Source organism: Danio rerio, chromosome 10 (genome assembly GCF_052040795.2).
Source record: "Danio rerio strain M-AB ecotype USA chromosome 10, GRCz13ab, whole genome shotgun sequence".
NCBI lineage: Eukaryota > Metazoa > Chordata > Actinopteri > Cypriniformes > Danionidae > Danio > Danio rerio.
In genome coordinates this window covers 35,922,778-35,939,334 of record NC_141030.1, presented here as the reverse complement: position 1 = coordinate 35,939,334, position 16,557 = coordinate 35,922,778, and the positions used below count along the sequence as shown (strand labels likewise).

Sequence of the window (16,557 nt, the reverse complement as noted above, 5' to 3'; positions counted from 1 at the left end):
CTGAGTCACCGTGTACATATGTAAATTTACAACAAAAATAAAATAAAATAAAATTATGGGTTAAATATTGACAAACCCTAAGAGATTGTTTTAAATTACAAATGTAATTTAAAGAAATGACAAAAAATTAATTAAAGTAACTCATGTCCATATTTGATCCAGCATTGAGAACAACCAAGCAGTTTTTCAGTGTACTAATGCAGGTTTTTTTGGTATTTCTTGTTATATTAGATTTCATATTGCAATAGCATTAGTAAAACATTAGGATGTTATAACCCAATGCTGGGTCATACTGTACATGGACATCCCTAACAGTTGGGTTTAGAAATGTATTTAAATTAGATGCACTGTAAAACTGTAATTATTTATAATATTTTATTTTATGTATTCTTTTTATGAATAGAATTTTTTCATTCATTCAATTATTCATTTTCTTTTCGGCTTAGTCATTTACATTTACATTTACATTTACATTTAGTCATTTAGCAGACGCTTTTATCCAAAGCGACTTACAAATGAGGACAAGGAAGCAATTTACAAAACTAAGAGCAACAATGAATAAGTACTAAAGGCAAGTTTCAGGTCTGTAAAGTCTAAGAAGGGAAGTGTTAGTAGTTTTTTTTTTTTTTTTTTTTTTTTTGTACAATTAGTGTGATATTCAAAGAGGCAATTGCAGATTAGGAAGTGAAGTGGAGACTAAATTGTTGAGTTTTTAGTCGTTTCTTGAAAATAGCGAGTGACTCTGCTGTTCTGATGCAGTTAGGGAGTTCATTCCACCAACTGGGCAGATTGAGCGTGAGCGTTCGCGAAAGTGATTTTTTCCCTCTTTGGGATGGAACCACGAGGCGACGTTCATTCACAAGTCCTCTTTATTATTCTGGGGTCGCCATAGCGGAATGAACTTATCCAGCACTTTTTTTTTTTTTTTACGTCCTTTTACGCCCTTCCAGCCGCAACCCATCACTAGGAAAACATCCATTCCTACTCATTCACACACATACACTACGAACAATTTAGCCTACCCAATTCACCTGTACAGCATGTTTTTGGACACTGCGTCTATACATTATTTATTACTATTTTATTTTTTGTATGTGTGCTTTCTTAATTAATTGACTTTTTATTTATATTTACTGATTAATTTATTGAGTTTTACATGTATAATTTTTTATATTATTTATCTGTGTTTATTGGATTTATGTTAGCAACATCTAATTACTGAATCTGCCGCTATTAAAGAGGGGAGGAGAAAGGGAATGTGAAAAGGATGTGAAAATGTGTAAACTAATGGTACTGTTAAAATATTGAAGAAATTAAAAACTTGAATCATAAAAGTATTCAAATTTAATTCAAGAAAATTAACCCAACTTTGGCCTAGTTCATATTTTACCCAGCATTCAGTTAAAACAACCAAGCATCCTTTCGAGTTCATACACAAGTATTCATTTTTTTCTCTTGGAAGTTGTGAAGCTGTGATAAATATACATATAAAAAGGAAAATGTGTGCTCTATGCATCTTTAATGCTTTCAATATGAATCAATAAAATAGTCACTTTTAATAGAAGCTGAAAGTGATAAAAAGCCTCATTGAATTACGTTGTTAAGATAATTACAGTTACTATAAAAGAGCCAATTGTATGGCGATGCCATTCAAACCAATTGTTTTGCACAACAAGATACCAGAAAAATTGACTTAATAGCTGCTTTTCTAACAAAAAAGCCTGACTTCAAATCAGCATTGTGTTTTGAAATACACTGAAAAATCTGTTCGTCATAAGCTTAATTCATTCCACAGATTTCCATAAAATCAAAATAAATGTTCAAAGACTTCAGACCACATAGTGAAAATGGAATGACGACAACACTGGGCAATTAGATAAAGGCGGAAAGCTCTTTATTTATTTTTAAATCAAATTTAAAACACTTGTGCCCAGAATGTCTTTGTAAGTTGGGTTCATATTAACATTATTTTGATGGTCCCTGTTTTGCTTCAGTTCATTTTGCAGTCTTAGAGGTGCCATAGAGTGCATTAAATTGTTAAATTTTAAATCCTGTTAAATTGTTCTCTGATATCTTAATAGTAGATATGTTAAGTGTTCTGCGGAAACGTTTTTATATGCCTGTTTATAATCACAGAAAAGTGATATGACTCAATGCATAAATCACTTTACATGTATTTGTTGCCTCAATACAAACATGAGCAGCAAATTCAGCCAACTCGAATGTTATCACTCAATTGAATGGGCGTTATCAGTGGTTATCAGCTGATATATATGGGCCATTAGGGGCCTTCTGCACCCACTGTTAGGCTCTGAAAGCTGTTATCATCCATAATTGTCCTGTAACTAATCGTTCATTCAAACTTTATGAAATCAGTTTAGTTCCTAAATGGTGTTCTCATATTTTGAGTTTTATTGTACAGCCTCTCCTGACTGATGGTGTACTTGTCAGTGAGTGGTTTTTGAGTGATTATGAACAAGTTAAGAGCAAGATTTGTGTCATAATCCAACGTCAAGAACATTTAAAACAAAATAAGGGGAAAAGTATGTGCGCACGTGTGAAATGGAGTCAGGAAGCATGTCTGGGGATGTGGAATGCTAGCAGTGGTGGTGAAAAGTGCTGCTGGAAGGTTTTCCATGAGAGGTGAAGTTTATAAGGGAAACGGGCAGGTTGGAGTAGGTCACAGGAATAATAAAATAATGTTTGGGTGTGTGTGTTCTGGTGTAGTGGGTTTCCACTTTAAATTGTTGTGACACTGCTTTAAATCATCGCTCCAGTGCGACCATTTCTCCCTGAAAAAAAGTCCTTACACACACACACACACACACACACACACAAAAAGCCATTTGGCATACAGTTTGATTGAAAATATATAAATAAGTAATATCAGGGTAAAGAAATAAATGGTATTCAAGCATCAAAAAAGGGTTAATAAGCTTTATATATTGCTATTTTCAGACCAGTTCAACTTTAATTTTTATTTTTTGCATCATGTTGTTTAAATAGCAAATCTATTTGTGCCACTTTGTGGTCTCATGGGCATGCTGGACTAAAACAGAGGTTTAAGGCGCATTTTTGGCGCATTGCTATTTTGTGGAACTGAAATAGCACCATTGACCAACTGAAAGCTGGTCTAAAGACCAGCTCATAGTGTGTTAAGCTCGTATGTGGGTTTAAACACTTATACATTGCTTAATACACAGGATGTACAGCAATACACATATATCTTTATTATAACGATAAAAATCAAGTATTTATTATTATTTAAATACTTGTAAATAATTTATTATTATTAAGTATTTAAATTTATTATTTTACACATAAATATAAAAACCACAACCTCTATGCCTTCTTCATCCCTCCATGCATTTATTCAGTTCATTTATGACTTTGCATTTGTTTATTGTTATTATTATTATTATTATTATTATTATTATTATTATCAGTATTATTTTTTATATGCATATTTATATTTGTTTTAATAAAAACAAGTTTAGACTTGTCCAACTGTCGGGTTTGGAGATGTATGCATCACCATATGGGGAATAAGAAATGGATGTGTGTTTTGATCTAACTTTTTTGACCACACTTTGTTAATGTTGTTCATTTGTTCGTTTGCTGCAAATTAGAACTGAATTTAGAAATAGTTTTGAAACAAATCTTTGCGCTTAACAAGCAACATTAAATATGTAGGCTAATGGATGTGTTTAGTGGAGTGCACCGTTTCCTTATCCACATTAGTAAAGGAGTAAACAGGAAAGAGAAAGTAAAGAGGCTGAATGGAGGAAGCTCATTCTTAATCATCACGCTTGTTTTCTCGCTAGTTTTCTCGTTTAGTTATTTCGCTTACAGTAAGTCCGCCATGTAAAAAGCAAATGCACCTTGGCGTGGTGCAACTGACTCTTAAAGGGAATGGGAGATGAGACTCTGATTGGTTTAATGCACGTTATGCTCAAAACACACCCAATAACCCATTAAGAGAATAAGCACAACCCTGTTAGACCAGGGCGCAGAGCCTATTTTTTCATCCTTAAAATAGCAAACGTGCATTCAGACACGACCTTAATACTTTTGCGCCATGCACTTTAGACTGCACCTAGATTGTTAAAATAGAGCCCAATGTGTTTAAGATCACATGTGAATTATAGTGAGAAAGACATCAAAATTGGACATCTTTTATTTGCCTCATATATTAAATAAAAAACAAATGCAAACAATTAAAAATCATCCCATTTGTGGTTTCATACAGAGCATTGTCATTTTATTCATGCGGGCCTTCATCATCTAAGCATTCTCTCAATGGTTACACGCTCATGCAAAAATCCGCAATATAATTTAGAAATGAATCCAATCTACTTCTATAAAAATTCAAAACTGGCATGGTTTTGAAATTCAATGCCCCTATCTACCCCATCAAAGAACACTATGGTTTCATAGTGGTGCATTCTTGCTTTGGTGATTTATTTCAGCTTTCTGTCAATGATTAGCAGGCTGAGGGAGAGAGAGAGAGAGTTGAAGGAGCTTGATGATGAGGAAGATTTGTGTAAAGCTAAGTGAGAACAAAGAGGCTTCATCTTGAGGTCGTACCAAAGCATGAATGCCTGCCTTTTTGGAGAAAAAAAAAATACGAGACACGTGGAACGTTTCGTAATATGCAGCCACGGATTCTTTTCCGGACAGTTTGTCTTTTGTTTCAGATTAAATTGGGTTTAGAGGTGGACAGCAAATGTCTTATTTGGCTGTAATGGGAAACGTAAGTGTAAAATATGACATTCTGAGCTGGAGCTAAACTAAAAAAAAAAGCATCTCAAGCTGTGATCTTTTTGCTTCTCTACCGTAAGAAGCTCTCAAATATGTTTCAAATGTTCTGAGTGAAATTCCCTGAAGTGCCGCCGTTTTGTTTAAAAGCAATCGCCTCTAAATGGCAATTGTAAGGCCACTTTGCCTCAATTGATCACTTACACATTTTGTTATGAATTGCAGAAAAGCACAAAACGAAGCCTAACAGCCTCAGGACTCACAGCCCTCTTGAGTAATTCAATGCAATCTCTGGCCCTCTGCTAACACTTTGCCACGGACAGGGATCGTGTGTGAGGTTCGGGCTCATCGCAATATTCGAGTCGCTCTATGCTTTTCCACCACAGGTTCCAAGTCAGAAAGATCAGTTCAGGTCTTATCCTAAAAAATTCAAACCAGTTTCATTGGAAATGCTTCCACAACATGAAATACATTGCTCTTGGTACATTTCGTTGCACGTTTCAGATGACAAATCCAATTGAAATGCCAATGAATAGGGTAGATTCTGTTATACCTTTCATTTACACATCCTTTTTTACATTCCCACAAGAAGGTGGGCCTTAGCATACAGATCACCTAGTGAACCACTGACCTAAACCCATCCTTAAAGAGCCCCTGTTTTGCATTATGAAAGGTCATATTTTGGTTCCATTTCCAACAACAGGCTGATATGCATGCAAGGTCAAAAAACACTTCAATTGTCTTATACTATGCATTTATTTTTACCTAATTATCCCAACGTCTCCCATATGATTTCCTGAGTGGTTCATTTGTTCCCAGACCCCTTCTGTGCATGATGCTAATCTTTGCTGATTGGTCCAATGACCCAGTCTGGTGTGATTGGTCGACTGTGTTCAGACTGAGATTGAGAGAAGCACCCAGCACAGTTAAGAAGGACTCAGAACACAGAGTATATGTGAGAGCCCAATGCAGGAATGCATTGAAGCAATTAAACACCAGCTAATTCCTCTATTATTAACCAGAACCAAAAGTAATAACAACAAAGCCCATTTAGTTCTGATCCGAACAGTGGCAAATTTTAACTATTTAGAAAATTGACCGTGTATAAGGAACAGCTGATGGCGTTTTTAATGTGGTTTTGGGTGTGTTATGTGAAATAGCCCATATAGATTTAACCTGAAAGATACATTACAAGCACTGGTCTATAATAGATTTATGAATACAAGCCACATGGAGTCATTACAAGTTACAACACATTTAAAAACAAACATACAAACAGCAGAAAACAAGGCAACCATTATAATCAGACTTCACGTTGTGTAGGAAGGACAAAAATGTTACAGGATCTAGAGGAAGAAGAAACTGCTCCATTAGTACACTTCAGCACATTAGTTGTCTTTGCTTATCCTTTAATAAAAAACAACCGGCAGGGTAGGCTATTGTATCAATCATCAGAAGAATAACAGGAAAAAACACAGCACATGGTTGGTTGTGAAAATTAACTTTACTCCCTTTATTCCTCACAGCCGCATCTCTGACCATCTCTCAGTGATAGTAATCTTCACGTCATGATCAATCTCATGATCCCTCGCACTAGTGTCTGAAGTGAAAGGCATGTTTTACCGGATCCGGCAGTTAATATTTGGCGATGTCTCGTATTGACTTCGACGCATGCAGGCAAAAGATCTGCACAAAGAACAAATCATTCATTTGACTCTTAGTCGACAAAATAGAATCAATAGCTTTATACACGATGCATGGTGCACTTTCAGATTTAAGGGTGCTTTCACACCTGTGAATCGATTAAGTTGTTCCGAAACAGAGATTAAAATTGTTACATTGTTGCTCTTTGCTCTTGGAGCGGTTCGCTTTCACACTGCAAAGTTTCTAATCGGACCAAAAGAGCTAAAACAAGTCACGTGCGAGTAAACTCTCCTTACATTGGTCAGTGTCAGGGTTTATTTTGCAGCGTCCCGCTCAGCTGTTAGGAGAGGTGGTTTGGTTGTGATTGACAGGGTGCGCGCTTGACGTGTCTGAGGAGAGACACGGTGGGGAGGGGTGAGAAGGGTGCGCGACGATGCCTATTTGAGGACCGGGAGAGAGACGCGAGAGTACCAGGAGATCATCACTCGTTTGCGGGCATCCGGAGACTCGCGAAACTTCCCGCCCTACTTATAATTCTCTCTTCATATAGCCGTAAGCCTATTACATATCCAAAAAACACTGTAATATAACCGCGCTCGGATAGGATCGCTTTCTCACTGCAATCGAACCGCTCCAGGGTTCGTTTTAATCGAGCCGAGACCACCTCATTCAAGCGATCTCGGAGCGATTACTTTGGCGCGGAACAGAGCGCAATTGCCCTGTTCACATATGCCAATCGAACCGCGCTAACTGGGCAAACGAGATACGTTCCGAAACAAAAGTGTAGGTGTGAAAGCACCCTAAATCTCTGCTGGATGTTTCCATTAACTTAGAACTGTGTTACACACTGCATGGATGGTAATTTTCAAAAACACAAAATAGGGGCTCTTTAAATACAACCAATAGTGTTGTCAAAAACAAACAATTGCAACCCTTTGCTTTTATGTCTTTTTTTTAACCATGATTCACATTTACACTACACTGTTTTCAACTAAAATAGATAACCTTTTAAGGTTTTTGTCTATTCGTTTGTGTTTGTGAATTTTGGGGGCACAGAAATGTGTTGCAAAATTATAATTTTTTTTCTAAATGTTGCTATACTCTCTTCCTTAAACTACTTTTGATTGTATATATACTTTGTTTTTTACAATTTGACAGGTCATCCACTGTCCTGGCATGCATATTACAGATTTTTAAAGTTTGAATTGATGATTTTGACTGTTTTTAATTGTACACAAAACTTTTCAAAAAAAAATCTGTTGTGGATGATTCAAACGTAACTTTAAACGGTTATAAGTGAAGTTTCATAAACTAATTTCAAGAGGAGCATGTGATAGGATTGAACATGACTGCCTTCTCATTTGTAATCAGTAATAATCAAATCAGAGTGATCCAAGCTTACTATAAATGGATGGTTTTCTCCCTACTGCTCTATCTTTAATTTGGAAGAATCCCCCCTTCCACCCCATCTCCTTCTTTTCCTCCCTTTTCTAAAAGGGAGCTCTCGAGACCTACCTGATCTCGGATCCCCTTATATGCTTATTGACCGGGCGGGTGCCTTGGGCTGAAGTATCTCCAAGCTCAGGGTTCTTCTCCGGGACAGCAAACCTGCTATAAACCCTAAGCATATCTAAGTGGGAACTCTTGAAATCTATGTGCAATTATATGTTCTGTATTTACGTTTTTTAGTTTTTAATTTTTCCATCAAAGACCGAAGAGAGTACCAACACTGTATATAAGTGCCTAGGAATCATTCCTGGTAACAAAATGTAAAATAAAAAAAATTACAACTAAAATATTCTTTTTAAAAGTTACATAAAATATAAGCACAGAACAGTGTTTTTTTTAAACTATCATAGTTGTAGTAAGGTAAACAACACACAATATCACCAAGTCTGTGGATTAATGATCAACTGTCCAGTCCGCCTGTCTAAGAATGCACCATTATAATGGAAAAAGCAAGGTATTTGACAAACTCATCTTGCTTTTCTAAGACTCGGTTAAACATGAAGAAAGTGGCTCCTTAGATTTAATCCGCGGAGTCTGGTATAGAGATAAGAATGACTCAACAGGTCTCCACAGGCACCTGACCCATCTCATTCCCCTGCACTAAAATATAGCTTAGGAGCCGGGCCCCAAGGGCTTCAAAGCTCCTGTGAGCCCCAGGAGGGTGAGGGTCAGTGGTACTTTAGCGAGATGATTTCTCGGGACAGTGAGACCTATTTTACCAGCATGGACCGAAGTGAAGCGAATCAGTGCTGCTCTTTGGTGACAAAGACACAAAGTAGAGCAAAGTCATCCCAGGGGTCAATGTTTGGGTCATAGGGTGGCCTTGATGTCTATGACCTTTAACATGAAGCTCGTAGGGTGGCCAGGGTTGTGTTTCAGCTCCCGGGTGCATATGCCCAAATTCTGACCTGAAAGGAAAGCCAGGGAATGGCGAAGAGGCTTGACTTTAAGACCTACGGTTCATGCACTGGGGTTGACTAGACACTCGAGGGCCTCGGTAGAGTCGTAACCACCTGCCCCGGATTATTGAAACCATTCAGCACTGACACAACACGCTTAATGAGTTTCTGGAAAATGTAGAGCAGATGAATAGGACCACTAAAAAAAAAAAAAAAAGAAAAGTGTAGGCGGTGTGTTATGAAAAATGGAGTGCGAATATTTCCTCTTGGAGTGAATAGAAAGGCACACATCAGCGGCTCCTAGTTGGCTCTCGGAGAAATGGCATCTGAGTTGTGGCCGTGACCTGAGCTTGCTTTATTTTGCTACTTCTGTGGGTTTGCTCTTAGAACCGTCAGAGTTTCTGGAGGCTTGCGTTAAAAAGCTGTGGTACCTGGCAGAGAGTAGCATGCACACAAATGTATATCCCAAAAACACGCAGACTCAAATGGAGAAACAATATGGAAGGAATGTCTCTGTTTTATCCATTTATATCATCACTGGTTGGTATTAAAGTCTGAAGGATATTTTTCTAACCTGTGCAGGCCTATTTCTATAGGAAATCGGGGCAGGACATGTCTTTTCATATCACATTTCTTTAATCTATTTTGTAAAAGGTTGTTGTTTATCTTATTGCAATTTGTTGATTCATCAATCATCAGTAAATGTTTCTCTGGTCATTAACCCCATTTAAACTGCATTTCTATTGTTGCTAGTGATATTAGTAGGGCGGAAATTCCAATACAATCTCACGACAATTCACACATGTTTTGGTTTAGTGGCTGATTCGTATGAAATTGTGCAATCTCAGTCGTAACAATTTAGTACGATTTGCTCATCCTCTAATGATGGTTGGGTTTACGGGCGGGGTTGGGTGCCACACCCCCTTTTTAAAATCTTACATTTCCGTATGGCTGAACTCATATAATAAGCCACTAAACTGACAAAACGTACAATAGTTACGTTTACTCATGAGATCAGGCTGGGCATTGTCATTTTAGACAACATTTGATTGGACAAAAACCTGTGTTGCACAGGATGTGTCATCAGTATTTCATTTTTCATTCCTTCATTTTCTTTTTGGCTTAGTCCCTTTTTTAATCAGGGGTTGCCACAACAGAATGAACTGTCAAAATATGCAGCATATGTTTTATGCAGTGGATGCCCTTTCGTCTGCAACCCATCACTGGGAAACACCCATACACTCTCGTTCACACACATACTCTTCGGACAATTTAGATTGCCCAATTCACCTATCCCGCTTGTCTTTGAACTTGTGGTGGTCATTTCCACACAGAGATGCCAACTGACCTAGCTGGGGCTCAAACCAGCGACTATCTTGCTGTGAGGTGATCGTGCTACCCACTGCGCCACCCTGACACCCTATGTAATTTTCAGTTTCGGTTTTAAACTCACAGGCCATTTTATTAGGCATACCTGTTATAATTGTTCAGTGATTCAAATATTTAGACCACTTTGGTGCCAGTCCTACTAGAACAGGTGTGACCAACCCTGTTCCTGGAAATCGACCTCCCTGCAGATTTCAGTTGCAACCCATTTCAAATACACCTGCCTGTAATTATCAAGTGCTGTTCAGGTCCTAATTAATTGGTTCAGGTGTGTTTGATCAGGGTTGGAGCTGAACTTTGCAGGAAGGTCGATCTCCAGGAACAGGGTTGAGCACCACTGCACTAGAGGCTATAATTCACATGAGCTCACTAAAATTAGACGATAGAGGATTTGAAAATGTTGCCCGATCTGCCACATTTAGATATAAGGGTCTGAATTTTAAATAAATATCATGCAAACATAGATCCATCCAGCCTTGAGTCAGTTGTTTGGTTTAATGGTGTGTACTTTGGGCCTGAGCAGTGTTTAAATTATCTCCACAGTCACGAGATCTCTGTTCAGTAGAAAACAAGGCCGCATTTACACTGCATGGTTTAAGACCCTGTTTACATTGCCAGGTCTTGATGCCCAATTTCGTATATCTGATATTTCCTGTCCGTTTACACGTTCTTTTAATTGTGACCCAAATCTGATTCATGTGTTTACACTTGTCATACAATTTACGATGTTGCGCATGCTTAAAGGCAAGTTCTAGCATCTGCGCCACACTAGCCACAATTGAAGAAATTGTCTTGCTTTTAGCTCTGCGAAATATGCAAAGTTCGCCCAACTTTAAAATGATTTTAAGGTGGAGGAGGATGGAAAGGACCACCATCGCAGCTTGCGCCTACTGTATGGTTTATATATGGTGTCCTCCACCATTCAGAGGAATTTGTGGGTACGAGAGAGATCTCAGTTCCCTCTGTTGGTGTTTACCGCATCTCCACACTTGCTCTTTCTTCTACATCAATTAACCGTGGAGAAGTACCACATTGTAGTTAAATGCCTCAATGAATACGATCTGCCTGTTGACATGATAGTCACATTGTCACATATCCGATTTATATCTGATTTATTTTCACATGCGAAGGAGGCCTGAAACCGATCTCTGAATATCCGATTGGATGCGTTTTTTTCGTGTTTCCACAGTCATAGAACATAGCTGATCTGTGTCACATATGAGCAAAAAATGCGGCACAGATCCAATATTGCACATGAATGTGTAAGCCGGAAAAAATCACATGTATTCCGATTTACTTAAATCAGATTCAGGCCTTGTTCATATGTGGAAATTTTTCTGATATGAATCGGATCTGTGCCCTCATGTCTGTCACGCATCATTAAAAACAAATGACGTCAACTCTGATGCTTTCATTTCTGAACGTACTTCAGCAGAAGGTCAAAAACCTTACATTTCATAAAGTATGGCAAAAGGCTTTTATATTGTCATGTAATACAAAAGAGGCAGAGAAAGAGAGAGAGAGAGAGAGAGATGGGTATATAAACTAATAACTTATATAAACTAATTTAAAACTATTGCAAAATGTGCATAAAACTGCACTGCTTTAAAAAAAAAAGAAAACTAGATTAAAAGAAGATGGCCAAATGAGAACTTTTCTGTCATAAACGATAGTAAAACAACCCGTCAAAAATAATTTAAAATTAAACCCTGCAAACAGATTAAATTCAGGAATGGAGAAAAGAGCGTTTTTTTTATTACCGTCTGTCAGCACCCGCTCTTTTTTTCTGGTCATTGTGTCTTGTCATTGTGTGCCGTGTAAACATCGGATACGAGTCACTTTTAAAAGACGATGCAAGCAGGTCCTCAAAAAAATCGGATACTGTCACAAAACCAGAATTGATCATCACGATCTGCATTGTAAATGTCATGCCTTAATGGATCAACATTTTCAGAAATACTTCCAACAATTTGTTAAATAAATGCCAAAAAAAGAACTAGTAAAAACAATTAAAACGAGGGGATTAGCCTTGTACTAGCTGGATGTATCTAATAAAGTGTCCAAATAGGTGTATGGTGTATGTGTCATTCAAATAACAGAAATCAACTTAAAGCCACAAATTATCAATTCAATTTTTTTAGCATCTGTGAGCCTAAATAAACAGCCAGTTTACAAAATGCAAACTTCTTTTCGTTTCTAACAGTTTTCTTTTTCTAATGCTCTAAAAGAAGCTCTCGCCCACAAACACCCTTTAAAAAGAGCCCATTCTGAAAAAACAGTTCCCTGTGAACTGCACTTGGTCAAACAAACGTCATACCGGTTAACAGTAAAATGATATCATTCAGGTTGTGGTTCCAAAGTTCCTTTCCAAAACTTGTGAAAAATCTGTACGGTTGCCATGTTAGCTTTTTATTTTTTTCTTCCTCAGTGATTTAGGGAGCATAATTTATACCATACCATCAGGACCCATATAGATTTGGCTGTGAATGATACCTTATTGTATTTGCAAAGTTTGACTTACAGTTATGGTCTTATACTGGAGAATTCACTCTGGCTAAATCTAACTTACCTTCATAAAGTGAGACATTACACACTTTAGTTTTTGGTTAAGATTTAAGGTCTGACGCATGGCTGTGCATGGTCTCAGGCCAGCGCTGGTGCTGAACATGAAAGCAGTCGCCACTATGGACTTTGTGGTCTCTTATATTTTATGAGGTGGTAGTTTGAGTCATTATAGCCACACAAACAATAGCTCCACACAAACTCTAATGTGCTTCAGTATGCAGTGTAGTATAAGACATGTTAGTTTTACAGAGAGACACTCCATTGGGACATTTTCTGAACTTGAGTTTCTTTCATATACTGAACACTGAAGTTCGTTCATTCATTCATTTTCTTTTCAGCTTTGTCCCTTTATTATTCCGGGGTTGACACAGCATATGTATATGGGGTTGCATATGTTTTACGCAGCAGATGCCTGTTTAGCTTACCTAATTCACCTATACCACATTCTTTTGGACTGTGGGGGAAACCGGAGCACCCGGAAGAAACCCATGCGAACCCGGGGAGAACATGCAAACTCCACACAGAAACGCAAACTGACCCAGCCGAGGCTTGAACCAGCAACCTACTTGCTGTAAGGCGAACATGCTACCCACTGCGCCACCGTGCAGCCCATATATATACAACAGTTCTGTCTGGTTCTCGAATCTGATTGGCTGGTAGCCGTGCGATATTCTGCAATATCAGAACTCGTACAGCCTCCTCACCCTTCTGTATTACTCCACCCACATAGAGTGACAGTAGATCAATTAATGAAAATATTGTAGCTGTTGGACAACATAATGCACTTCTGATGCTTTTTTAGTCGAGAATGTAGTTGTTTAGATTGCAACTATGCAGTTTATTTATAAGGATAGTGCCTATTTTAAATATTTATAGTTTCGGAGACACAGAATGTCAGCATCTATCAGCCTGTCATTGAGCAGAACAAAGACGGGTGATGTTGTCCATCCACAAGATGGCGACTGAGACCGCATAATAAACCCTTAGATGAGTAAAGATTAGCATATTTTCAAACTACAGCTAATCAAAACATTATAAAATTAGTGAGTTTATCTCTCTCTTTTTTATCTTGCAGTGCTGTATTTATACCATAGCAATCGTAGTGGATTGAGTGTGAGATGGGTCTTGCAAATCAGGAATGTATGTATTTTGTGTTGACCACTCTTTGTATAAACCTCAGTTTGTTTCTAATGAGTCTCCTGTTTTCGTTACTGCAGACTAGTTCAGTAAAAAAAGAAGGAAGGAATACCTGCATGTTTAGCATTTTTCCTTATTGCAAACACAACAGTAACCCGGTAGTGAATAGTGACTGCACTGCTTTGGCTTTTTCTGGGTTAATTATTGTGATATCCGATTTCCCTCTCGGTAGACTGATGACATTTCATGACCTTCAGCCTTATAATCTTGAAATGTGATCTGTTCACCTGTTTTGTCATAATTTTAGACATTACACTAGAGAATCATTCAAATTTAGTTCTAAAGTGACGTTGGTGAATGAGCAATGGTTTCTGCTGACATCAGCTACAGGTGTGTATGAATGGCAGAAGAAAGTAGTTCCTCTTACAAAAGGATTTTTTAAACTCTTTGTGATTGATTTTCTTTTTTATATACACAATTATGCTGTCGAACTGTTGTATAAACGCAATATCAAACGACTAGCAGTGCAATATGGCTGTATATCGTCGTCACTGTTGGAACATAATGGCACGAGGCCACAACATACGCCTCTCACCACTGCTTATATACAGCCAAATCGGACTGCTACTCGTGTAATATTGCTCATATATAATAAATGTAATAATAGAAAAATTAATTATTACATATTACTAAATAATTTAAGTATATTATTTTTAAAATTGTGTTGAATAAATTTTTTTGTATATTTATTATTTTATTTATATTTTTTTGGTAACACTTTATTTTGATGGTCAATTTAAGTATTAGTAGACTGTCCGCTTAATATCTGTTGATACAGCTGCTACAACAGACATTTAACTGACTATGAGAAACTTTGCAAGTATGTCAACTTACACTAACCCTAACCCAAACCCCAATCTAACAGTCTACTTCTAATCTAATGAGAATTAGTTGGCATGTAGATACAATGTAACTTAAATTTAACAAACGGACCATTAAAATAAAGTGTGACCTTTTTAAAAAACATATTTTTGCATTTATTTTTAATTCATTTTAGAACTTGTATTTATTTTTATTTATTTTTTATATTTATATTTTATTTATTTATTCATGCATTTATTTACTTTTATTTATATCCATTTATACTTACAAAGCAAAATGATCAGTTTCTGCAACAACAACAACAAAAAAACTGTCTGAAAATAATTTACTACAACCCTGTTTTAAAACATTTTCCTCAGCATAACATTTGTTCTGTCTTAATTTCCAAAAAATTCTAAATATCTGTTTATTTCCACATCTAAACTAGATTTTGAATCTCTCTGCACAAACATTTCCTTTTCCATAACATTCATACTGATCCACTATACCTTAAACCAAAAAAGAACTAGAGCATGAGAACTGTCGAGTTAGGACATTTGATTTTATTGTATAATGAACCACAGATATAAATAATACCATCCAGGCACAGTTTACATAAATTCTTGATATGCAGCGAATAATGGATGCTCGAAAAGCAAATAATCTCCTCAAGAAGGAGTGCTGTGTACTCGACATGTCTAGAACTTGGTGCGGGACAAAAACAAAAGGAAAGCATGTAAGCACAGGTGCTCGGCAGATCTACTTTTGTTTGTCGATGTTTATATACAGTTTTTCGGTAAAACATTTCTGCAGATCGTGGCCATCCACCAAACGAATGGCCTCATTGCTTGTGGCCTGATGGTCAAAATCTGCTTCTGAGAAAATAAAGTTCCCACAGAAAGCGAGACAAAAAGCAAACACATGCTGTTACTTTTAAGCGAAGATGTTGCAGTGGTGTGAAGGCGACAGGCTTGGTTCATGTTTATTTTGGACACGTTGCCCTGACCCTGCCCATGGCCTGTTGTGTGCCACGGACAGCTCCAATGATTGGCCTTTACTTTGATCTGGAGCATGAGATATAGCTTATTACCTTCCAACCTCAGGACAATAATCCCCCATATGTCTCCCCCTACTGGGCTACATAGCGGGGCTTGACCTTTAGCTGTTATTCCCCAGCGATTCCAGTAACCCTAGAAAACAACAGGATTTGTCTATTTCTCTTACATCCATCTATAACAATAAAACGAATGCTGGTGGTTCTGCAGAGAGAGGCTAATAAACTCTTTTGTTGTTGCTTTGAGCGGCATATAGCAAACTGCTTTTAAAGGCTAATACAATACCATTGAGGATGCTTAGCCTTGTGTTTGTGCAAACAGCTGTATAGTTATCAGAGGTGCAGTTTTATAATTTCAAACTTTTTATTTGCCTGATTATGTGTTTTTTAAATCTCAAAGTACCGGTTTGCCATTTACTTTTATGAATTACGGTAAAATCTGACCCCCTAGTTTTTCACACACACACATACACACACACACACACACACACACACACACACACACACACACACACACACACACACACACACACACACACACACACACACACATATTCATATTTTATTATTTACCATTTTAGGTAGCCTACTATGTTAGGTGTGCAATCTGACACAATGACATTGCCACAAATTCTAAAAATAAAGCTACTTTATTTTTTATCTCTTGTCAAGACAAGATCTAAAACGGTAGGGATTAAGCCAAAGGCAGGTTGTTTAACTCTTATTTTTATCCACGATTTTACT

The 16,557-nt window shown here is 37.3% G+C and overlaps 1 protein-coding gene across 1 annotated transcript in view; it reads right to left on the bottom strand.

Moving 5' to 3' along the window:
* Window positions 1-651: 651 nt before the first annotated feature.
* The window catches only part of lhfpl6 (LHFPL tetraspan subfamily member 6), a 244,718-nt gene continuing 228,812 nt past the window's right edge, over window positions 652-16,557 (bottom strand). The window contains exon 4 of the mRNA XM_087269397.1: window positions 652-780. Coding sequence (XP_087125523.1) covers window positions 678-780 — 103 coding nt within the window. The 3' untranslated portion in view covers window positions 652-677. The remainder of the gene's footprint in view (window positions 781-16,557) is intronic.